Source organism: Xyrauchen texanus, chromosome 29 (genome assembly GCF_025860055.1).
Source record: "Xyrauchen texanus isolate HMW12.3.18 chromosome 29, RBS_HiC_50CHRs, whole genome shotgun sequence".
Classification (NCBI taxonomy): domain Eukaryota; kingdom Metazoa; phylum Chordata; class Actinopteri; order Cypriniformes; family Catostomidae; genus Xyrauchen; species Xyrauchen texanus.
In genome coordinates this window covers 23,164,024-23,190,387 of record NC_068304.1, presented here as the reverse complement: position 1 = coordinate 23,190,387, position 26,364 = coordinate 23,164,024, and the positions used below count along the sequence as shown (strand labels likewise).

Here is a 26,364-nt window from a genome sequence, read left to right as displayed (position 1 = left end):
GACTCTTTGTATGTTACGTCTTTGTTTTGTATGCTCACTCGCTCATGTCCCTATGGAGTGTGAAAACGAGCTCGAGCATGAGCAACAGGTAGCTAGCTGCAGTTCACTTAATGGCCACAGGTGTCATTAATAACAACGGTTTCTGAATCTTACATACTGCACCTTTAATTTATGCACATTTCTGGGCTTATTGTGCATGGTTAAATGGTGTATGTTATTTCATACCAAAAAAAATACAAATTACATATCAAATCATTACATATCATTTAAATCTGACTTTTTGTTTCACAATTGTGACTATACCGGTATATACAGTAAACTCACAACTATAAAAAATAAAGTCACAAGTGTGACATAGCTCGCCAATAACAAGACAATGTCACAAATTGTGAGAAACAAAGTTACAATTGAGAGATATTAAATCAGAATATTAATATTATTATTATTGTATTTTTTTGCTCCATGGTGGGGATGAGGCTCCATATGTAATAACTTGCTCAACCTCCATTTGCTCATTTCTCTATCCATTTCGACTAGTGTAACAAATCCCTCCCTTACTTTAACCACCTGACGTCATTCTGATATGTAACACCCATTTTTCACAAACCAATTAATTTTTAACAATAAATCCCTGATGGATACAATCAAGCCCTGCCTTGTATTTTTTCTCATTGTATATCCTCACTCTAAAATACATCAGATAACGAAAGTAAAATTGGTTGTGAATAGTGATTCATGTAGACGTTAAGATCTGCCTGTAAATGACCACTGCTATGATTGGCTAACCTCTTTGCATGTGAGCACGATCAATGTTGTTAATCAGAAAAGGACAAGTTGCTAAAGACTGAATAGGTGTTGATATGAAAATGTGCGATCATAAGCTAATGTGCTTGTGGTTGTGACAGCAATTTGTGAATTAACCATTTTTACAGCATAGCTTTCATAAATGTTCTACATTTATAGAAGTAGACTGAATCATTTAATCTCAAAAGACCAAAGAAAATCCTGATTACAATCATATGTCCCTTTTACGCATCCATCTACAATAAATATCTGTTGAACTCTGATGAGCCAAATCAAACTGCAGAAGACATACGTTACGTTGGTACAGATATTCATTTTAATGCATTCAACCTCAAATGACATGGGGCAATGACACTGCAGCTCTCATTATCAATAAACAGGAAGCAAATAGAGTGTGGCTGTGGAAAATGACTGTATACCTGAGCAGTCCAGGGAGAGTAGTAAGTTGAGCTCAGGCAGCAATATGAATTCCCAGAGCCATAGAGAGCAGCTCCCTCACAGCTGTCATTAGACTCCTCTTGCCTTTCTTGCAGTGCAAACACAAGGTGAAGCACAGCCCAAAATCTCTTTTGACAAACTTTTTCCAAGTATACCATAAATTGCCACCATAAATTGTGCAACATAAAGGGATTCAAAAGGAGAGGTTCAATCACAATTCACATTTTTGATATGTTTCCCTTACGAAGACAATGAATTGTGAATGAAGATAACATTCTGCCTAACACCTCCTGTTGTGTTCCACGCAAGAATGTAATTTGGTTTAGAAACAACATGAGGAAGAGTAAATGATGAAAGAATTTAAATGGTTGGTGAACAATCCCTTTACTAGAGGAAAACAAGACAGGAGCTGTAGTCCAAGAACTTGTCATGGTTTGATATGGAGTTGACCTCTGAGGCAGCACGAGAAAATGTCACCTTTTGCGCAGGACCGTCCCTGCTGTATGGTGTGTGCTGTGACACTGTTCCACCTCACTGCCGTTCAAGGCACTCAGATCAGTTGTTTGCTGACCCAGAGCAGCGATTTATTCCAGCTGCAGAGCTTAAAAGTTCAGTATGTGTGCATGTTTTCACATATACACAAATATAACCATTCAGTCAGTCCTGAACAGGTTTGGAACAACATGAGTATATGATGACTAAATTATAATTTTGGGGTGAACAATCCCTTTAGCTCAATTTTAGCATAATAACTTACCACATCACCAACAGAACAATTACACTCTTCTATGCAATGCTTAACATAATGAACTAGGGGTGTAACTTGCTAGTTTCATCACAATGCAATCTTGTATCAATTCTCTTAGCCAGTGATGCAATGTTTGCTGATATCTCAAAGTCTGCCATGATACGATTTCGATTAAATTCAAATTAAGGGGCCTATTTTACACAATCAATTACATTTATTACAGTTGTGGATTAAGGGCTGGGGAACAACTGAGTTTTGAGGTGGAGGGTGACTGATTTCAGATTTCGTTCTAGTTCAATATTACAGTAACAAAAGAATTTCAAATGTTATACCCTCCTATACCTGGTAATAGCATAATTGCATAACAGTATATTAACGAGAACATCCATCCCTGAATCAACCAGCACAAACAATTCTTGGGAGCACTTCAATGGAGCATCAAGAGTAACTACAATAAGTTCTTGCATGAAGAGGTGATATTATTAGTCATGTTTTGTGCTCCAAACTTTTCTTTGTTCACTCCAACTTGTGACAACCTCTGATAAGGTCATTCTATCCCAGCCATCCTGTAATTATATTAGCATTTCTCATCTAATTGTACAGCAGGAATAAGAACACTGACCTTTTCACAACTTTTTCAGCATATCAGCTGGGGTACTAATTCTGCTCAGCCATCATCTCTTCTTTGCATTATCTCTTACTTTTCTCAAGCCAAATATCAAATTGCATACATCTGTTCTATTCTGTGCCATTTTGTAGTGCAAGAAGTGCAAGTAGCATGTACACAATGAAAAATGCAACGGGAAGAAGACTAATACAGACCAATAATAAATGACATACTTCTTCAACTGAAAATACGGGAGAGTGGAATGCTGGACACTCTATCTTTTACGTAATGGAAGGGGTGGAGTTACCTGGCCCCGATGCTGGCTTAATAAAACAATTGCAATTAATGGTGAATGTAGCAACTAGCAATACTAAAGGCAACACTTTTGCAAATGTTGAGTTTGGCTTCTTTCTGCTAACAGAGCACTGAACTGGGCCGACTTATATACCACTGGGATTTGACCTTCTTCAAATTTCAAGATACCAAAGAATCAAAGCAAATTGCGGATGTGTGTAACTTAAAACTAAGTAAAAATAAATCCTTGCTCCCACAAAAGAGGAAATGGGAAATATGTGAGGGTAAAAAGTGTTGAGTAATGCATTTACGTGACCAGAATGTTGAGAATTCCCTGTTGTGGATCGTGGTGAGGCATGATAAATCATAAGGAAGTGCACCCACGTACTTTGAGCGCATATGAACATCTGCACATTTGCTTGTGTGTGTCTTTCACCTCATAAAAATGACAAGGTCTGGCTTGTCAGTCAAGGACTTCATCACAGGCTGTCACAGGGTGAGGAGGCAACAAGAAAAAAGAGCCATGTGGGCATGTAATGTTCTCAGGCATCTCGATAACAAGCGGCAGGAGGTTTGTATGGTCCATAGAGTGTCTCTACCATTGCACCAGCTGGCAGAGTGGCCCAAGCCCCCTGGCTCCTGCTTCCCAGCAAAGAGCACTCAGGCCTGGGAGACAGGCAGTGGTCCCTCCCTCGTGTCCGGCTGGATCAGCTTTCGCAGCACACACAAGAAGCCCTGGGTCCACAGTTCACTGCTGTGTCCTGAGCTTTCATGGACCCTCAGGGTTGGGCCAGCCAGCTGGCCGAGCCGACGTGACCTTGTAATTAGACTGATCTCTATGCATCTATCTCTTTCTTTAATTCATTACATTAACTTTACTGGTGATAATTGGCCTCTTATATTCTATTCAAAGTCAGCTATCAAAGCAATTCAGATAAAACGTGCAAAAAAAATCTGTTAATACTTTTGAAGTAAATACTCTTGATCTATGACTCCATATTTGGTTTCTTGAATGAATCATGGTCAACAAGCTTGACAGGAAAAGAAGCCAATGACAAAAAATTTTGGATAAAAAGATAAAGTGCATTACAGAAACAGAATCTTTCGTTCTGTATTGTTGATATTCTGCCACCATGATGAATAACTGCAGGGAGGTGGGTGGAGTTTTCATTTTTCATACCATTTCATTGTTGTTGTCATCAAACATGAATTACAGACAGAAAACCACCCCCAATATTTCCCCTTGCAAACCTACAGCTCTCCTCTATGTATTTAAACCAAAAACAAAACTCCCTTTCCTTTAATAATCTACTTTAGCTGCCATTACAATGTATGATTAAAGGACGGCCAATATTGGAAAGGCCACACTGAGTGAGCTCCATCTTTTTTACTGAAACATTTTTTTAAACCATGTTTTCAATCATTAAATAATAATAGTGTTGGCTTGAAACCTTTTAAGAGAGGTAGAGAGACAGAGAGAGAGAGAGAGAGAGAGAGAAAAGAGGGGTCTGATAAAATGGAGAGATGTGCTTTCGAGTTTACGGCTGAAAAAAAATAAGAGTGATGAAAAAAAGGAGCGAGAGACTCTGTGCTCATGGACATGTGACATGTGGAAACAAAAGTAAGCCAAATCGAGGGTGGGTGGCACTCCACCCAGCAGTGAAATCATCAAACTTTTAATGACTTGGGTAATTACCCCTAGTGAGCCTGCTTAATGGTGTACAGCGGACGTCGTTAGACACAGAGGTCCTAACACACACAAACAGACACACTTGTACAAAATCACAGCTGTGAAAAAGCATGTCGACTGTACGGAAACAAAGCCAAAAGGTACCTGATGAAATCACGTCCAACAAATTATCTCTCTCTCTCCCTCTCGCTCTCTCTCTCTCTGCTTAACAAAGAGAGTTTTCATCTGAATGCTTCAGCAGAAATGTTCCCTTGGATCTTTACTTTAGTGTTTATGAAAATACTTTCCATCTTCCATGAATAAAAGAGCTGTCACAACACAATCAGAGCCACAATGGAGTGATGCTGTTTTCACATTGATAGGCAACTCTCATTAGGGTCCTTTGAGTCTACCACCATAATTAAAAAAAGTTTAGATATTTGAATGCATTACTACCACTAACATAAACACTGCAAATGAAACAGGTGTACGACATCATCAGAACAAATAATTACAGGATTGGAGAGCCGTTGTGGAAATCAGAGCTTGTTCTGAGCGGACAATGGACAGGTGGGGGATGAGAGGGATGGGGGGTTCAGGATCATTCTGTCCTCCTGCACTATTATGGCAGTCATCCCACTTACACAGCTTTGCAATTAACATGTCAGCCTGAGCTGTTCAGTGAGGCTCACCGAATCCTCGGCTCCTCTCCTTTCACTGTCATTCCTTTCTCCTCCTCCTCCTCCTCTCCTCCTTCTCCAACAGGCCACACTTAAGGGGATGTTGGTGGAGAGCTCCAGAAGGATGGGGCTACATGCATGTCAAGACCTCTAGCTCCTCAATATTTCATAGAGCGAGCAAGCACAGCATAGTAAGAGCTTGAGCTTTATAAAATAATGCATGTGTCCTCAACACCTTTTTTCACTGATGGGTCTCAATCAATGCTTGAATCAATGTCTATTGTGCCTTCAGTCCTGTTTTGGCATATTTCTTGGCGAATCGATGGTAGAGCAGAAAACGCTTACTAAGATCTTCTATAGCCCTCCAGGTTGAAAAATGTTGAGAAATGTGTGAAGAAGCGGCACAATGAATGTCCTGTGGTTTGCTTCTGAAGCCATTGTTTTGATAAATAACGTACCTCCAAACCCCTGCTACGGTCTCCTCAATAAATCCTGATAGGTCAACAGACTTTCCAGAGCCCTTTTTATTATGATACGAGATGCCCCTGCTGAAGCCTGTGCAGGGTGCGGTAATGCCACAGTATTTAATTAGGCCACTTAAGGCATTCCCTCATTCAAACGCAATGAATAAAGATAGCTCCCGGCACAGCCACGCAGCTAAGGATTTTAATTGTCTTCTTTCAACGGGCCCAGTATTCTAATCACCATCTCCCCTGGGTGAGGAGAGCACCCTAGAGCAGGCAGGAGACGGGTTCATGCATGTGGGGGGAAGAACTTTGTGCGAATGCACGCAAATGTTCTAATAAAGGAGTCAGAAGAGTGTACGTCTTACATCTTTCTCCATTTTTCACTGAGAATTCTTTGCTGAGCAAGCCAAGCCACACTCACGGCTGAGCCTGTGTGCCACTGATAACCATTCTCTGCAATGAGCACCGTGAAAATAAGATTCTTATGGACAAGGACAATATTAATTGCAAGGTGGTGTATTGTCTCTCGAGCTGTGGAAATAACAACAGAGAACAGAAAAGGCTCTGAGATAGTGGTGTTACGACACGTTTGGGGCTGAGACTCACAGGGCAAATTCACAAAACAGTTGCGCCACTTTCACAATGTTGACTAACCACCCACAATCTTTTTGACTAACCACCCACAATCATTCTTTTCATCAGAAACATGCCTCTTTTCATGTAACAGGGTCCAGAACACTGAACTTCCATTATTTTTTTATGACCTTTCCAGATGTTTGATTGCTGGATAAAAAAAATGTCAATCCTTTTTTTTTATTTGACAGATCTGATAATGAATAATTTTAGGCCAATTTGTGAACCATTTCAACTAATTAATTGAAAAGAACTATTAAGAGAAGAATTGTTTACGCGCATCATTATGGCTTGCGAGCACGTTTTACTCTTGTTGCTCTTATGTAGAGCAAAAAAAACTAGAAAATGGGTATTCACTATATCAAATTTCAATGACTATTAAATTACTTTTGAGAATTTATATATTTACATTAATTTTTCATGACTATGGGAACTAATTATATTAACACTAAAATGTGGCTCATAATAGATTGTGCTTAGTTCACAAAATTCTGCATTATTTGGCTGTTGTTATTAAATGTACAGAATTAAAAAATAATACATACATTCAAAAGAGTTGGTTGTGTACATTTTCTATTGTTCATGGCATCAGTAACTCATTCAATGATGTAGAGGAGCATTTTAACAGGGCATATATCCAGATGTGAGGTGTAGCCAACCACATTTTCTGCATTTTAAAGAGCCAAACAAAGTTTAAGTGTGCGCAATTCATTCTTCGTGAATTCTCCCCACAATACTTTTCATAAGTCATTTATGAATGTTAAGATAGTCATCCATCGACAAATTGGATTAAGTCAACAGTCAGCCAGTAATTTTACAGTAACTTTCTAGTGTGTGTGTGTGTGTGTGTGTGTGTGTGTGTGTGTGTGTGTGTGTGTGTGTGTGTGTGTGTGTGTGTGTGTGTGTTTTGTTTTGTTTTTTTATTTGTATTTTATTAATTCTTCTTCCTCTCTTTCTCTCCATGCCTTTTTTTTTTGCAGATTTGTGCTGATGTTGTAGGCTAGAGCAGATAGGTCATGTTTCTAGTAGACATATTCTCTTTACCTGCCTTCCTATTTGGATCCCACCCTGGACCTGGTGTTATGCTGATAATTGGCCTGTCCTGTAAATTTGAGTTTCTCACTCGGATGAACTGCTACCTCCACAGTAACTGTCAGAGAGGTGGGAGGAGAGCTGGGGGCAAGGAGGGAGGAGGGCATAGGCTGTTATGTTATCACCCTCAGGAGAGTGAGCAAAACCTCAATTAGCTTTCTGTGAGCATGGCAAGAAAGTTATTTCACCGGCGAGACAGTGCAAATTATATTTTGAGTGGGTGTGAATGGGTGCATCCAGTCTAGATAGAGAGATGTGGACTGACGCATACATTTTCATTATCAAATCCTTAAACATGAAAAGTGGAGTGACTACCCCTTACAAACAAAGATTATGCATGCCATGTACATTCAACCATAACTGATCTGTTTTGTGCCTCTATATGTGTGTTGAACCCAAAAAAATTTACCCAAAAGGAGAATGTTAAGGAAAGACTCACCATTCACTTTCATAGCTTGGAATAAGGATGCAATTAAAGTGAATGGAGACTGAGGCTAACATGTGAAAAACCATTGAAACAGGTTTAAAACAATCTGTTATGGGTGAGAAAATTAAGACAAGATCTTAATTTTTGGGTGAACAATTCCTTTAAGTTGTGTACAACTTTTAAGATTGGTATCAACGTACAGATGTATTTTTTTTTTTCTCATGTTGGGTACAGTAAAAGTAAAAAATGTCTGTGTCACATACAGTGACCAGACTAGACAGTGTTGTGCTATTTATATTTAGTACAAGTAGACTAGGGTGAATTCCAGCCTGTCTCTATCGCTGGTCAGAGCACTGGCACTTTCCTGGGCAAAGGACAGGGAATTAAAGAGACAGACAGAAAAAGGGTGAGAGAGAGAGAGAGGAGAAGGGCACAGTGTGTCCCACTGTCCCTCACTATAATGAGAGGGTGCTGTGGTGGAGTGGCTGCTCTTAATTACTACCAAGAATTTGCAACCGCAGGGAGCAACGGCCACCACAGACCCCAACACAAGCCCACCAGTGTGAAGAGAGAGGGAAAAGAGAGAGGTCATAGTAGCCCAAGTTTACCCCAGACACCCCTTGCTCTGTGTTGCTGCCACTGACTAGCTCTCACCAGCTCCGATTGCCTCATCAGCTTATCCAGACTAAAATTGCAGGGTGGTGTGTGGGAACAGCATCTGTAAATATGGCTGGAAATGTGCCCTGTTCCATTTTTATAGTGTCTCTATCCAAGAATGCTGGGACAACATGTTTAGCCAATGAAAAGATGGTCCAAGCAACAATCAAATAGTTTTTAAAGCCCATAGTGTTTGCCATGGTCTCAAAATTATTAAGGGATTCAAATTCTACAGCATCTAGCATTCATCACTCAAAAAGTCCTTCCTTAAAATACAATAGTTCAGTAGTTGAGCTCAGTTGACAACATTTGTGGCATTATGTTACAGACATATTTTATTGAAATCAGAAACACATCCTAGTACTGAAAATCAAATCTGAAAATTCTTAACTGTAGTTGGGCATTTGCTTGACATTTGCTGGAAGGTACAGGTTACTTAATGCATAAAATTACACTGTAAATTTATGGCTGTGTCTTAATACCAAGTAAGCGGCCTACCTAGACAGGAACATTGGGGTTCAAATGTTCCAGATGTGCCCTTATTGCTAAAAAAATGCAGTCTAGGGAGGCTAGCATTTTAAGTTTTGAGACGCAGCCTTTAAAAATAATAGTTCACCAAAAAATGTAAATTCTGTAATAATTAACTCACCACCATGTTGTTCCAAACCCATATGACTTTCTTCCGTGGAACACAAAAGGAGATATTAGGCAGAATGACAGCCTCAGTCACCATTCAATTTCATTGCATCTTTTTTCCTAACATTCTGCCTAGCGTCTCCTTTTGAGTTCCACAGAACAAAGTCATACAGGATTAGAACAATGTGAGGGAGAAATTATGACAGAAATATAATTTTTGTGTGAACGGTCTCTTTAATAAGCCCCTGTAGGAAAGTTACTGACCTGCCGGTTCCTCTCATCCATGATCCGTGTGATCTGTATCTTCTTCCGTCCCATCTTTGCGTCCTACTTGGTCTCTCTGACACCCCGAGAATATCAGAAAAACACCAGAGTTTGTCTCCTTACACTCCCCTAGCACATTATAGGCCACACTTCCTTCTTGAGTCTTTATCGTTCTCTTTCTTTGAGTGTCTTTCTCCCGAGGTGTCCAAACCAAAATCTGTGGGAAAAGAGAGGAAGAGTGAGAGAAAGAGAGAAGAGAAAGAGGATGCAAGAGACAGACAGAGACAAAAAGAGAAAAAAGCATGTGAAAAATGTGAAAAAAAGAGGTCTGATGGAGATGAAAGCGACATAATGTGTTGTGTTCCACTGCCTGATACTTGCAAGAAGGATACAAGACTGAGAACCACAATGGTTTATTTTCTTCCCACCTGCTTCTCTTCAACAGCTGGAGATCAACACACTCACACTCCTGACATTCATTATCAGCCTCAAAACAGCTCACAATTTTTTAGGGGATTTTTGCTATATGAATTGATAAAAAACATGATGTATGACAGGAAATGCAGGGTTGAATGCATCTAAACACGATGGAGGCCGGATTCAAACCCATTTCTCCCACATGAGCATATGTCCTAACCGCATTGCCACGACTACATGAATCAACATACTAGAGTTTACCCTGCATCAGAGAACACAGCAGATCCATTGCTTTCTATTAGGATGATGCTATGTTCAAACACATAGAACAAAAAATGCAAGGGTTTGAGAAAGTGACGCTCCATCATGCGACCATATGTTGAGAAAAATGAAAGTTTTGCTGCAGCACGTTCTGAGGTGAGACACATCACTGTTTAAACCTAGTCGCTTAAATGCATCTCCTGTGACCACTTCTAATTGGATTTGGAAGGGAGGTTCTCTGTCTCTTGATGACATACATAAATCACTACAGTATGTCAGTGTGTTATTGCATGAATATAAACCGCAATAAAATCAGAAAAGACAAATAAAGCGCAAAAAGAATGGCATATATTTCTCCCTGATGCTGCTGAAATGTAATAACAAACGCAACATTTAGTGCAGAATTGTTCATTATTTTAGTGAATTACCTGTATTAACCAGAGCTTCAGAATTTTTTGTTTTTCATAAGAGTCCGTGCATGTTGATTTCCGACACACTGAAGAAGATCTGTGAAGAGCCTTTTAAAGCCTCTCATAACCGACAAAGTTTCATTTTAGCACAGCGGCTGATTGACAGGTGAGGAGTGGCGTTTTGCTGCTGCCGGGAAGTATACAGGATTGATTAGCATTTGCACCTCAAATGTGTTGCGGTTACATGCGTTTTTGACCACATTTGTATGTGTTTTTGTGATCCGTTTAAAAAAAATGTTTACCCCGTTTTTAATCTATCACCAAAATCTTAATACCAGGTTTAAATGGGGTCATAGCTACATATGTTTAAAGATTATTAATGACTCTATTAGACAGTTAACAGAATGAAAATGACTTGACTAATAATTAAAGATGATTGTGGGTTAAGGCTCAGGCATGCTTAGACTTTGCGTGTTCCGGATTGGCTCGCACCTTTGTGAGTTTACTCTTCTGACCGTGAGCTAATATGAAAATGTATGACGCATGCCCACAACTTCTTTGTGATACTCTTTTAGTAGAGCCAATGGCCAGCACATGTGCAGACGATAAGCACAGACGATGCCATGTCCGTGAGTCGGGTGTACTTTGGCCTTTACTGCTGACTTCAGGCTTAAAGTAAAGCAAGCTTTAGCAGATAAGTCTATATGACATCAATAAGCAGCTCATTAAGTCATCTGTCTGGTTTCAGAATGCAAGAAGAGCATGTCTCTTCGGTCATCTCGTCCTGTTTTCTTAATCTGTTTCCCTTCTTCACACATATCTCTCAGTCTGCATCTCTCTCTGACACAACCTAGGACACAAGACACACAAACCCTGCCTCTGCACTGTGTCTCAGGAGACATTAAGCAGGCCTCATTCTCCCTTTCGTAACCCAGGCTGCTGCCAGCTCTTGCTCCTAAGATGATTAAGAGTGCACCCAGACTTGAGCTGACATTAGTTTAAATCCTCTGGGCAAGATGAGGCAATTCACACGTGAGAGAGAGCGTGGAAGCCAAACCAAAAGTGTTCAGAGCACAGTTTGCCCCCGGGGAGCTCATGAGTCACCCCCTCTGTCTCTTCTGTCCGTATCTCCCCCTGATAACCTGCCCACAAAGAGCCAGCTCCCTCTCAGAGGAAGCATTCATCATCTCCATCCAGCATGGATACAGATGAACACGTAAATAGAAAATGCCTATGTAACCACATCTCACATCTGAGAGACGCTGAGGGAGGGCAAAAATTCTTCCCTCCAGAGAACCAGAAAGAGCACGATGAACTTTGTGGCCATACGATGCCAGCAAAAAAGACAGCAGCTCACACCACATGTGGAACTTGATGACCAAGAGGCTGCGAGTGACCCACAGGAAATAAATACTATAATTACTGGCTGAAGAGTAACAAGTATTTAGGTGTCTGCAGGTCTCTATTAGCAGTGAGATCACGCTGTCTGTCCGCAGTGGGAAACTCTGACAACAGGTAGGAAAAATGAGACATTTCCCTATAACGCATCACTGCTGGCCTGTAAGAGTGACACTGTCCTTTCTCAGCCACCATGTCCACCAGCAGGAAGGAAAAATGCTCTGCTCTTCCTTCACTGTTCACCCTCACAACATAAGCGTGTTGTCTACTTCGAGTGCTGGGCATATTCAAACCCTTATCTCAGAAATATGTTTTGAAAACTACATCTGCTTTTGAAATACTTTAAAACAATGAGAATAACGCATGTTGTGGGGTGATTTATGTTGGGGTAAAACTACTGTATGTGGAGAGTTGCTAAAATATGGATTGACAGGGGGATTACGTATAGAAAGCACTAATATCCAACCCCAGCAAATATGCTCTAAAATAAGACTGAATGCTGAATTTGGCTGAGTGCTTCAAACCCACACAACTAACACATTATACTGTATTCACTGCAGATGAAAAATTTCAAACCTAGAGATTAAATCCAACCAGTTTATTCTTTGATAGCTTTTTAATCACTCAAACTGAAATGAAAACATTGGGATTAGCAAGCTGAAGCTTAAAAGATCCTTGATTGAAAATTTACATGGTTGAAGTTGAGGGCTTTATCTGTGTTTGTGTGCACATAACAATCCTGTTCTTCTTATCCAAACATAGCACAACATAATTACATGTATCCAGGCTTGTTGTTCTAAATCGCATTTGTGAGCTGTCATGGCCATCTCGGAGAAGGCAGGTCCAGAAGCGTAATGCATTGTGTCATGACATTTCTGTCAAGTTAACAGACATAGACAAGCTGCGGTCCCGCAGAGCAGACATCCTGGGTGAAGCTCTGAATGTCTTGTGTCGTGCAAGCCGTAACAGGACTCTATTACAGTGCTGATGTGTTTGGTTGGAGTCTCTATGTGTTTTCCTGAGATGTTCTGCCACGCAGGTGGAATGGTAGTGTCTTGTAGGGAGGCAAAGGAGAAAGGATGACATTTGGTCCTAGGTTTCACTCAGACTAAACTTGAAAAGCCATTATACAGAATCCATCCATACCTCCATAAAAAAAAAAAGAAAAACCTCACAGTATGTTTCCAATATGCAACTCTCCCATAGTCAATGTCAGGCTGAGAAAGAAAAGTTTATAATGTACTAGAGGTAGACCGATATATTGGTTTTATCGATTTTATCGAAAGATAGGTACTTTTTGGAACTATTGGTTATCGGCAAAAATCTATGCCGATAGTTGTTGATAGTTTTTTTCATAATTTGAGTCCCAGATGTGTTTTAGGTTTTTTCATACTTAAAAGTCCCGCTTTATGCACCAAATCTTCATTTATTCTGGTTATTAATCGGATTTTGCTTGAATAAAAAACTTCATCTGCGAATTTTATTTATTTTGGACTCTGTTTTTGTCCACCATAGTAAAGATAGAATAAGATATGTTTTGCCATTGTATAAATACATTTTAAAACTGCCGGCCGATTCATCGGTTATCGGCCTTTCCCTCCACATTAGTTAACGGTATCAGCAAAATCCACTATCGGTCGACCTCTATAATGTACATGAGGTGAAAATGTCGATTAAAAAGAACTGTTCTTAGACTGATGGATGTCTAGTGCATTCTGGTTTACAGTATACAAGTTTTCACCTTGTGGAGCGGAGGGGGGCGGGGCCGGTCGGAATATCGCGCGCCTGGTCCCCAATCAGCCTGATGAGGCGCGCGAGGGATAAAGGCGGCCGGTGACGATTGTTCGAGAGAGAGAGAATTACGGACATGTCCGTCATGTGTGTTTGTTTATGTGGTTTTGAGTTTCTCATTAAAATATAATTTATGTTGACAAGCCGGTTCTCGCCTCCTCCTTGCCCATCCTTCAACTGTGTTACACACCTATTATCTCATAGTAAATAATATATATTGCACATGGCCCATATATTACCATCATATTTAACTGAAAGGATGCATCTGGGTGTATCTAATAGATATAGTGTTTTCTTTACTCATTTAGGCCAGAAATATACTTTACGTTTGTACACACACAGAGATGAGAGCACTTGGCCAATGCACTGCCAACATGCTGTCTGGTAATTGCATTACTGTAACTTTAACCAACCTCAGTATGTCGGGCGGTAGAGTTAACTTAAAAAGTCTGAGCTAGACCTGTCTCGATTATTAAATAACCACCTGATCATGTTTATTTGATCGAACCGCGATTATTTGAGAAAACCACAATTATTGGGCATTCAAATTCCAATCACATTTTAATGCCCAAATTAGGGAATTTTAAGCAAATAATATGCACATTTGTATGTCAATCAGTTGAACTCCGAGTCCGAGTGTCACTGAGCCACACTGCGGAGGTCAACCAGCTCCTCCGGAAGAGCGCGTGATGAACTCTGTTAAGTGCACTGTCAGCAGAGGCTTGTGCCAAACTTTCAAGTATAAACTTTGTTAGTGAATGCAGAGCGGTACAGTTTAATTTTCAATGAACGTCTAATGGCAAATGTTTCTGGTTTATACACGATGTGTTAATGACACCCAGTGACAAAGAGGAGGAGATGCATGCTTACTCTTTTTCTGTGGAATGATAAAATGACAAAACTAAATCTGAAAGGATTTGCTTCATGACAAACAAGGGGTGTGTCTGGGATTAATCAGAGCATTAATAATTTACTATTGCATAATTCAATAAAAATGTGATATAAATATAAAATATATAGAAAATATATATTTTATTTGAGTTCAAAAAACAAGTGTAAATGTAAAATTGACCTAAAAGAGAGGCATGTTTAAAGTATTTAGAAATATTTTAATCTTTAAAACATAATTTTTCATATAATTTATACTATAACCAACATGTGCTACTCTGAGTAAATGCTAATTAATAATCTGTTTGTAGTGGGGGTCATCAGCATCAACATATGTTTTAATCCAATGAGTAAATAAAAACAGCAATGTAAACACCTTTTATTACTTTATATAAACACCAACATAGACTCAAAACAAAGAGACAATACTCAAACAGTGTTACAAAAACACCCTGCACACAAAGATGTATATGTTCTGTATATGAGTTGAAGTTCCAGCAATATATAATTCAGTCTTTATAACGTTCACTGTTGTAGAAAGTTAAGGTGAACGTATGAAAGTCAGATGCAAGTCTTAACTGTCTTTAAGGAGTCAAATGATGTGGAGGTTTGAAGGTAAATTAAATCCAACGAAGTATGACCGCAGTCTAACATATAGCTCTCCAAGAAGTCCATAAGGTAATCAAACTGTCAAATGTAGCTATTTCCAACCATGAACCTCGTAGTAGTACTCAAATGTGGAAAAATCCCAAACAGGACCACAAAGTTGGCTCAAATATTGATTCAGCAGATACCAAAAAGTCCTTAGTTGAGCATGAAACAGAAAGTTTCCCAACCAGGACTTTGTTTGACCAAGGAGGTCAGCCATGATAATTTATTCTACTGCTCACCTGTCTCTTTATCTAAGCACATAGGTCTCACTAATACCCCTAGTGGTGAGGAGTGTAATGGCGGTTTAAAAAAACTAAGTAACTGACAGGTGTCTGTTACAATACATATTTTAAAGCCTTTAAAAAGGTAATCATAGTTTATCCCTATTTAATTATTTGATTTATATATTTGAAGTTAAATATGTAAAAATTACTTCTTGTTCTAAAGAAGTATGAAGCACACATCCAGAAAAAAAGCACACCTTAAAAATATGACGATTTACATGACAATTAAACTTGAAGGCCCTTAACATGACAATTCATCATCACAGCCTTACAACAAACAATTAATTGTCAGCCAAATGTCATAATAATGACAGCCCTAGTCTGAGTCATTAACCTGGATTTATGATTATTCAGATAATTTACTATAAATACACTGACTTTACCATACTTGATCAGCTATGTTCTATTTAAACTGTTGCTCCACCTTGACAGTAGTTGACTTAAAGAGAAAACTTACCGTAGAAGCCGACGTCTCACAATAATATTCACTAAAGAGCCCTTGTGGCAATGTTGAGAATGCAACACTCATTAGCCTTGTGTTATGAAATAGTCGGACACATTTTGCAATGCAACTACACACAAAATCGAGATTGTGTAGATAGAACCGTCTGCGTTCACATACTTGTGTATTACTTAAGTAGTGTTTGGCCTTCACAGTGACCTAGCAAAATGTGTCAAACCAGCACTATTTTTATTTATTTTTTTCAAACAAATATGGAGTTTGGTTGTTCAGAATACAATTTCTATAAAAGCATGACTATATAATGCTGTCAACCACACAATTGTGTATTGGTATCAAGAGCCTGTTGGACCACTCTAGCACTCCAGGACAGCAAATCCAGCAGTCCAAGACCACCATTGACTACATCATGTCTCCTGAATATTATACTATTTTCATACCATGCTAACCCAAACAATAAGCAGCAGAACATTTTTAAACTAAGTAAACATTAAAACTACTGTTGTTTTTTATTTACAAATTATGCCACGTCAGAGTTTACAGTATATGCAGAGGTTGAGTAAAATATGCAATACAGCCTTTGCAATAATGCATACCACATGTGGTGCTTGATTCAGTGCACTTGGTTAAGAGTATCTTTGATTTAAACCAGTCCAGCATTTTTTAAAGGTGCTTACCAAACATTTGTAGTCACTTCGATCAATAAGCTGAGAATATGTCTCTATAGGACATAGCTGCTGGGGCCTGACATGAAAATCAATAGGAGTACATGACCCACAGAATGTGCACACCAAGCAGATCTCTAGTGAGACATGTCCATGTGCTCACTGAGCTGCCCATGAACCCAGTGTGCACAGGTCGTTCACTCATGACACAGGTACACATACATGCGCAAACACATTTACACACACACACCAATGTGGATCAGAGAAAACATTTCTGGGACTGTTTTCTTGTGTAATGTAATGTAGGTTTGTTTTCTATGTGAGATATGAAACATACATTTATCTCATGCAACTGAAGATGTGAAGAGTTGAGGCCCCACCTTACATGCTGACACTCCCTTGTCTTATAAACAAGTTAACTCCAATGTCCTTTGCGCTACTTGGGAGGATTGTGTATTGTAATGAGATGATCCTATGATGAGAGGTTCTATATAAATGTAAATGATGGCAGTGTGTGTGTATGGGCGCATGTGCGAGTGGGTGTGTAAATGTGTGAGAAAACGAGGCCTTGTGTTTGTAAGTAGGCCTCCCCCCTTTGAAACGTGCCAATGTGAGAGTGGAAGGGTTGGAGGGCAGGCCTTTTCACACTCAAAAAAAATGCCCTACTGCCACTATAATTACCACACACATATACACACTCACACATTACCTTCCCTCATCTGCCTGCCAAACCTTTACTACCTCACTTTTACACAAACCCATAATTTTGGAGAGTGATCCCCTAATCCCATAACCATATAAATTGGGGTTTCCTTAACTGTACTGAAAACATATAAACAAATCGAGATGGACATATACTGCATATTTACAGTACAAGGCTCAAAAATACGTATTACTTATCATAAGAATGAAAGGAATTTTTGTTTGTAAGATTTGCAATAAACTGAAAGGATATTCTTACGTGGGCTGGACTAAAGAGTGACATTGCTTTTTGTAGTGTGTTTTGAAATTTTTAAATTACACAGTAATGTGATTAAAAATTGTGGAGACTGTGAATCAGAACTGAGGCAAATGTTTATCACAGTCACCTGAAAAGAGAAAAGCATCATTCAAAGTCATTACACTAGGGCTGTCACTATCGTTTATTTTGGTAATTGAGTAATCTAATGATTATGATAATCTGAAAAATGTATTAATAACTTTAATAATATCTTTATTTATATAGCACCTTTTAGCAATTTAGCACAAAGAGCTTCACAAAATATAAAACACACATAGTAAAAAAAAAGCACAAAGTGCTTCACAAAAACATTCACAAAGTTTAAAAGCAAGGTAGTACTGAGTTTTAAACAAGACTTAAATACAGACACAGATTCAGCAGATCTAATATCCCAGGGCAGGCTGTTCCATAATCCTGGGCCCTTCTTCACTTCAAAAGCTCTATCACCTTTTGTTTTGTATCTGGATTTTGTCAAGAGTTTATGGCAAGATCTAAGAGGTCTAACTGTTTCATAAGGTCTTAAAAGTTCTGCTAAATAATCTGCTGCCAAACCATGTAATGCCTTATATGTGATCAATTAAATCTTTATTAACTTATCTTAAGACTTTGTCTAACAATTAGTCAGACTAGCTAAAGATGCCATAGAAAGCCTGTTGCATAAAACAAGCTCACAATTGTCTATAGTAAGCCTAATTCACATTGTATTGTGGGAAAATTAAGACACAGAACAGCTTAAAAATGGCCAACTGAGAACACTAAATGCAGTTTTCGTTCGCTGAAAATGTTTGCTTATTAGAGATTTAAAATGCCTCAAAATTTATTATAATGAACAAATTTAGTGATTTTAACCCAGATAATAAAAAACACAAGGCATTTTGTTAAAATCGTAGAACAAATTCTTCTATAAATTCTCAACTGAAGCCCCTCTACTGAAGACCTGAGACTCTACTGAGTTATTTTCCATGAATGTAACATAGAATGTAAACAGAAGTTAGCCTAGGGGTGTGCTGTCTTACATTTTGGTCTTAAATTAGACCGATCTAAGTTTTTATGCAACTGACTGAAAAAGTTAAGACCAAAATTTTAGACGACTAAGTAGTAAAAGTAGTCTAAAAATTTTAATGCAACCAGACCCTAATTGTGTCAACAGTCTAGCTGCAGCATTTTGCACTGATTATAGTCGTGCTAAAGTGCGTTGATTTAAAGTTGAAAACAGGGCATTACAATAATCAAGGCAAGACAGAATAAAAGCATGAATAATATTCTCTGTATCCATAAGACTAAAAATATGTCTCACCTTGGAAATGTTCCTTAACTGATAAAAACAAGATTGAACTAACTTCCTGACATAATATTAAAAATATACATTTGTGTCAAAATAGATACCCAAATTTCTCACCACCTGTTGAATGTTTGAGACCACTTGATTTAGTGCTGATTCAGTCTGACTTTTTTTTTTTAATAATGATCAATTATAACCTCTGTTTTATCAGAATTTAACAGCACATAATTACATGCCATCCAATTTTTTTTATATCTGCTATACACACTTGAAGAACATTTAAACTAGACAGATCATTGGAATTCAATGACAAATGTAACTGTAGGTCATCTGCATAGCCATTGTTTTGTTTTGTTTTTTTATAACTTAGCATAAAGTTGTCAAGGTGAAGTCACGTTTGGCTGAAATGCATTCATTAGCCTAAGTTTTGATGCACACTATGATTCAATTACAACAACAAAACAAGTGTACAAACAATATCTAAAGCCAACAAACACCCAAAGCAGGCCTATTAATTAAAAAAAATATATATAATTCAAGCTGAAAGAGATTGGCTACTTCTTTTTTTAAAATGCAAGATCTACTTTTTCTTTAGTTAAATGCAATCTACCCATTTCAGTTTAGAAGCCAAAGGGATAACAAGCCATGATAACAAAATAGTTTTTCAAATCTAAAGCTCTCACACAGCTGGCCCCCTCTTGTCGTTACGTGTTCAGACACTTGTCCGTGGACTTCCTCCTTATTTCCAATTTGACGATTTCGGCTATTTTGTAATAGAATAATTTTTTTAATTGAGTAATCAAATTAAATCGAGTAATCGATTTGACAGCCCAGATACACACTGATAACACTGGTGTAAGTGAACTGAACTGCTCATATTGTGTCTACAACACACTATGGTGCTGTGAACTCTTTTCTTTTTTACTATTCCTTTTACATGACCTAAACCAATTCTTAAATTAATGTACATTAAGTTATTAGCAATTAATAAAAAAAAAAAAATTGAAAATAATTTCAGCTTAAAACTACTTAAACTTTGATTAGGGTAAATTCTGCCAATTAACAGTAAATGTAGGTAAATGTAGGCTTCCTAGCTGATACATTTTATTAAAAATTGCAAGAATGACTTGTGGTAGTCCTAGAAGCATCCGTTACAATGGGCTGGAAATGAAATAATAGACTAATTATACTGTATGTATATATGTATGTGTACACATAAATTCCAGCAAATTCAAAACATATATATATTTTTTTTCAAATGTATTGTTTTTATTATTATTATTATTTATTGTGAGGAAAGTTTACACATAACATTTCAGCTGTCTGTCTTCACACTAAAAATGTAATTTTTGAGGCGATGCCACAAAAAAGCGGCAAGTAAAAATCTACAGGGCCATGAGAGAAAAAAATCTGAATTGTTGAGCCCAGGTTTAATCCAATCACTTATACACATACTGTATATCTGAATTACATCAATTATGTTTTGGAATAGCTGGCACTTCACTTAACGATTAAAAGTCATCTGCCAACATGAACTCAATATCAACATTTAAAATAATACACTCCCTACCTTACTAGAAAGATTCTTTAGATGTAAGGTGAAACCAAGTGACAGCACTTGAAAAGGAAGAAAAAGTAATTATATATTTCAAACTTCAGGCAGTGCGCAGAATCTCGGGCACTAAGATGACTGAATCTCTTCCTGTGTACGGCCGCCCTGACGGCTCAACATCCCAGAACAAGCCGTGGGCAGAGCACACTCCCTATATCCTGCTCCTCAACTTCCTGTTTTTCAGACCCCTTCAGATGACCAATAGCAGCCAGGCAGAGACATGAGAGAAAAAGCTAGACAGGGTGGGGAAGAGAAAGTGAAAGACAGAGAGTGGAAAAGGGAAAAAGGAGCCAGTGGGACAAGCATCTGCTCTGATCCTTCTCCTTGTTATATTACTGTCTGCTGGAGACTAAACAACCACACAAGTCAATCTCCTGTGTATTCTCACAGCATGTTTTTATATTTACAACCAGGGCCATTTCTCAGAAGATTCCAGCCCGCACTTCCGAAATGTCCCTCACTTTCTATTCCTTCCATTCTTTTAGCTTATTTTAAACAAGCAGCACCAGTCTTCACTTTTTTTGGCCTCCACTGATAAGGAGCTCAAACCTTCCCAGCTTACATAACTATGAATCACCACTCGATAACACACCGAAGATGGAAGAAGCCTTAAAACAGACAAATCCACATTCGGTGTGCACTGTAGATCTTTGAAATACAAATGGATAGACTGAATTGACCACAAATGTACAAAGACAAAAGAAGTTGCATCCATGTAGTGTTGTGTTGCAGTTGATGGCTGGTGGGAGGACTTTAAGGTTAATTTGTGAGAAGCGTTGGCAACGTGGGAAAAGAGGAAGGTGGAGAGCTGGTGCTTTTGTTATTGGGTTCTCAAGGGTGGCTGTGTACCTGCAGATGTAGCTGCCCTGGCCTGGAAAGGGAGGAGGCATGCTGGTGTCTGCCGCTACCCCAACGGCCTTTGTGAGCTTGTGCTTATCTTCCTCTCCAGCACCCCAGGGTAAAGAGTCCAGCCCTGGCAGCTCCACTGCTGTTAATGTCTCCTGATGCTAATCTGACAACGCCACATTCTCAATTCCTCTCCAAGTTCACACTTTTTTTTTTCACAGTCTTTCTTCCTTTATTTTTCTTGCTTCCTTTCCCTCATCTTCTCATTCTTTCACTTGTTCAGTCTCTCCATTTCTCCACTCTTCATTCCCTCAACTCTGTTTCCAAGGCAACTAATGAGATATAATTAATAAGATCTAGCAAAGGGTTGCGTGTGTAGAAATTATTGAAAATGAGGCTCGGAGAGGGAGCGTGTGCAAGCGCAGATGGAACAGCGCATAAGGCTGCCTGCATTCGCTCTAAACAAACTTTTCACACCTTGTTAACTTCCTTTTTAATTCATATCTTAAGGTGATGTTACACACAGGGAGAAATTATTTCGAAACACATTCCTCACAAGTTGGGATGATCAGGATATGAGTACTATTTCAGGAAAATGATACATATGTACATGCCAACAAAAAAAAAAAAAAAGAGCCCCAGAGGGTAGATTGAAATATGAAGAATCTTACAAAAGGCATGAATGAGAGAACTTTTACATCCATATTTCAGCATTTAATTATGCACAATATAAGAGAACAGAATACAAGAATAGGGATGGCTGTGGATGATTCTAAAGGAGAAAAATGTTATAATTCTACATAACATTTCGTACAGCCTGGGAGAAATATTATCCATTTATAAATGACAACTGGATAAATCTGAAAGGTTTCACCATTTATCAGCTCACAAAAAAAGATAAAATGTCACATTTGCACACTCAAGCATGTGTTTGAGCTCTCCATTATATCTATGTCAATGACTGACATTCATAAACATGTGACTATGTCACAACTCCTGTTGTCATTCAGAAAACTGATGTCATGTTTGGATCAGGAAACTTAACGCATGCAAAAACATAATAATAAGAAATAAAGGATGTGATTAAAAATAACCAAGTTTCGTGTTACTAAACGAAGAGTAACAAACAGTGTCACTGGTAAGGTGAATCATCATAGGGGATATACTGTATATTCTATTATATATGTGTGAATATGTTCTAAAGGCAAAAGCTTGTGGTAAATATATGTGTGACATGAGCACTTTCTGTCTGTTATTAGCTGACACATGTACATTTCTGTGATACAAGGAAGTGCTGTTCTAAAGAAAAACTTGAAGCACAGTGAAATAATGAAAATCAAAAAGGACTGTGTGGCAAACAAAAATACATTATTCTGAGCATATGACATACATACATACATACACACATACACACACATATATATATACATATATGTGTGTGTATGTGTGTATGTATCAATACACTCAATGAAACCAATGAAGTTGAGCTCTGCCAATGTTCACAGAGACTATATTTGCTTTGTCTCTCATCATTCTAATCATTACCACTGTATCAGACTCTTCATCTCAGAGATGTAGAGCTACCAGAAGCTAGGATTTAAGTGTGCGTATGTGACATGGATGTTCATATACTGTTTGTTTTATAGGCGACTCTCTGATACTGCTGAGCAGACAGGCACTGGATGGTTAATCTCTACTAATGACTGCACATTCCATCCATCAGCTTCCCTCTGACCATGCTATAATCCCTGGACAGACCAATGCCAGCAGAGACGATCTTCCGAACTGCTTGCGCCTAGTGTAATTGCCGTTAAGGTGAGGGAAAGCCACTTCTCACCTACAAAATGCCATCACCACATCCAAACTCTCCCAGGATCAACCTCTGAAGGGCTTGCACAGTAGTCATAATAGCACCGGAGAAAAGGGGGCAATAACATAAAACACTGACAAAACTCTTCAAAATACACCATTGATCCATTTATATACAAATAAAAAAGATAATAAAAATATTATATATATATATATATATATATATATATATATATATATATATATATATATATATATATATATATATATATACATACACACATACACATACACATACATGCATACATACACGCACATTTCACATGATTTTAAAGCTCTCATTAAAATGAATGACTGGCAGGTCACTTTGTCCCACCTTTTAAAGACCCCATGAAATCAATATCAAACTTTTGTGTCTTTTAGTTCATGACTATTAACTTTGAAGCCATCTATTTTCCAGTGTATTCCTAAATAATGACTTAATTTAAACAATTGTATTCGAGCAGCACTGATTAATTTTGTCCAATCAAATGCAAGAATGCCCACCCCGCAATAACACTTGTCTCTGACTAGCAATAGCACGTAGCAAATAATGTCCATGGCTGTCCACACTAAAGGCTGAAATATGTAAACACAGGACAGAGCACTTGTGAAGCAATTTCTCTATGACTTTAAGACCAATACACCAATACAGAGATAGTTAGAATATTGAAAACCAAGCAAACAATAGACAATCACCAACAATCAATCAGGGATTTTAGCAACGTCAAGAGCTGGGAGAGGGGCCAAACAACACAAGGTGACTTCAACAAGAGAAGATGCCTTCGGGGCCATGTTGCAAAAGCCATGGGGAAAATTTCAATATGGTTCCTGTTTTTTATCACTGTCTACTCTTTGATCATCCATTACAAGTCATGAGCAGAAAAAATCAACAAGAAAAAGTGTAACCATCCTAATTTAAAACTGCCCTTTGATTGCATGTAAGGTGTGACGTGTCACGTAACTTTTTGAAGTTCATTCTTCAGCACACGGTAAATGTCATGACTGATGTATAGCAAGCACCGGTTGTGAGTGTGTGAATATGACAAGCAATAAAAAAGGACAAAAGAGGAGAAAAAAAAACTTGTAATGAAACAAGAGCAGTATCACTATTCTCTTCACCACCAGCACCAGCACCCCCCGGTCGTGTGCGGTAGCAGCGCTGTAACATAATTACTGCTGGGACACTCATATTCCCAGTGATCCATTTGCGTCAGTCAGGTTTCCAAGCTGAGCCGATGAATGGATTCTCAGTTTCTCAAGGATAAAGCGATGACCCTCTCTGAACAGTTGGATCCATTTCATGTAGGGAGACCACAGCGCTGGGTGGGTGACCATTTGCTCATGTTAATTGTGGCTAATCAGGGATATTGGTGTCTATAATAGAAGTGATGGAACTCCTTGCAATCACTTTAGTCCAAATGCCTTTGAAAGAGTATCAGCTGAACAATTCAATAATTGAGAGACATTGTCATTGAAAAAGTTCAAGGTTTAACTATAGTGGTCAACCTTTTGAAATCTAGTGATAGGTGTAAGTGAGTTTTTTATGTTACCATTAACATAATCTGTCTAACGACAACATGAAATGGTATTCACAACTCATTTAACCTTTGTAACATGGTAGAACTTTATTTTTATTTTTTCACTGGAGTTTGACTGATTTGCGAGGGGGAGGAAACATGTTAGCATGTTGGCTATGGTAACATTGGTTAATATAATTTTTCTGACCTTGTAATCTTTCATCAAAATGTAATAACTCCCCCACCTCTAAAACAACAATCCTTTATTTATTACATCACAGAGGCTAGAAAATAATGTTAACAAATAGCCAAAATGCTATTTAGGCATTATTTTACCCTACTTTTGTAAAGCAGGCTCTCTAAAATCTTGCACAGTTCACACAGGAAGTTAGTGTACTAATTTAATACAAAGGTTATGGCATTAATAGCAAATAATGATACATTTGATAAAGATGCGCTACCATTCCGATGTCAAGATGCTCTCAAATGTGAATGTAAATCTGCGCATGCCTGAAAATTATTTTCCCGCCGAGCGTGCTTTTTCAAGGATAGTCAGGATAGTCGCCTCAGGTGAGTCCAGACATGGTCTTTCACCGGACCATGTAAAACTGTTAATTTTGCTCATCAAAACAATTATGCCTTTGAGTAAGAAGCCTAGAAAATTACTGTTTTAGGCAAGGAATGACATTTTTTAATCTGCTGATTAAGAAGGCTATTTTCAATGTGGTGCCGACTGCTTAACGGGTTAAACTATCTTTTATTCTGCGTGCACGTCATGTTTAGAATCCATTAGGTTTATTGTAGGCTACATCACAGGCCAATTTCTTTTCTATCCTGTATAGCTAATTGTTTTACATCGTAACTGTTATTGGTTAAAAGTTCTTTACAGAACAGCTGTCATTTTAGATCAATGGCTAATGCACAACTGCACATTTTCAGTGCATTCTCTCATAGATTTGCCTTAGACTACCAGTTAATTATTTTCAATAATGTCCTGACTGTGTTAATATGTTAAGTAAATTCTACTTGGTGAATTCCATTTAGAACAGACAATTAGGGTTGCGATATTGGTCCTGCATTATTCATTTAATTGTTTTCAATAAAAAAACCTGTATTCGGTGAATGTGTGTCATGTTCTATTTTAATGCACAATGATGATAATGCAAAGGCGAGTATGTCGCAGATAAATGCCCCTTTTCATCAGAAATTAGCATCGGATTTGGAATAGATTTAAGTATTTCAAATGGGTCACATAAACATTTTTTTTTTTTTACTGTTTTCTGAAGGTTGGTTTCTTTTTAGACTAGTTGTCTAGTCAACTCGAAAATATTTGTTTTAACATCAGTGAAATTAGTTGTTCCGCACACCCCTAATGCATGCTACGTTTCACCATTTTTGTGGAACAACCACTTGTCACGATCCAATCAATTTCTGATGGATAAAATCAAGTCATGCTCTATATTGTTGTATAGCTGAATATTCTGTTCCTCTCAAAAATAGGCTGTGACATTAAAGAAGCAAAATTGATTGCAACTGCTATGTCATGTTGAATTTAAGTGGGTAAATTTAAGCCAAGCTCAGCCCCAAAATATCAGCGTCTATGACAGATTTGTGA

At 38.2% G+C, this 26,364-nt stretch overlaps 1 protein-coding gene across 10 annotated transcripts in view; it reads right to left on the bottom strand.

Moving 5' to 3' along the window:
• mef2aa (myocyte enhancer factor 2aa) overlaps positions 1-26,364 on the bottom strand; it is a 140,238-nt gene that overhangs the window by 87,792 nt on the left and 26,082 nt on the right. For all 10 annotated transcript variants that reach the window (XM_052097092.1, XM_052097096.1, XM_052097097.1 and 7 more), the window contains one exon: positions 9,417-9,633. In XM_052097092.1, coding sequence (XP_051953052.1) covers positions 9,417-9,470 — 54 coding nt within the window. In that variant the 5' untranslated portion in view covers positions 9,471-9,633. The remainder of the gene's footprint in view (positions 1-9,416; positions 9,634-26,364) is intronic.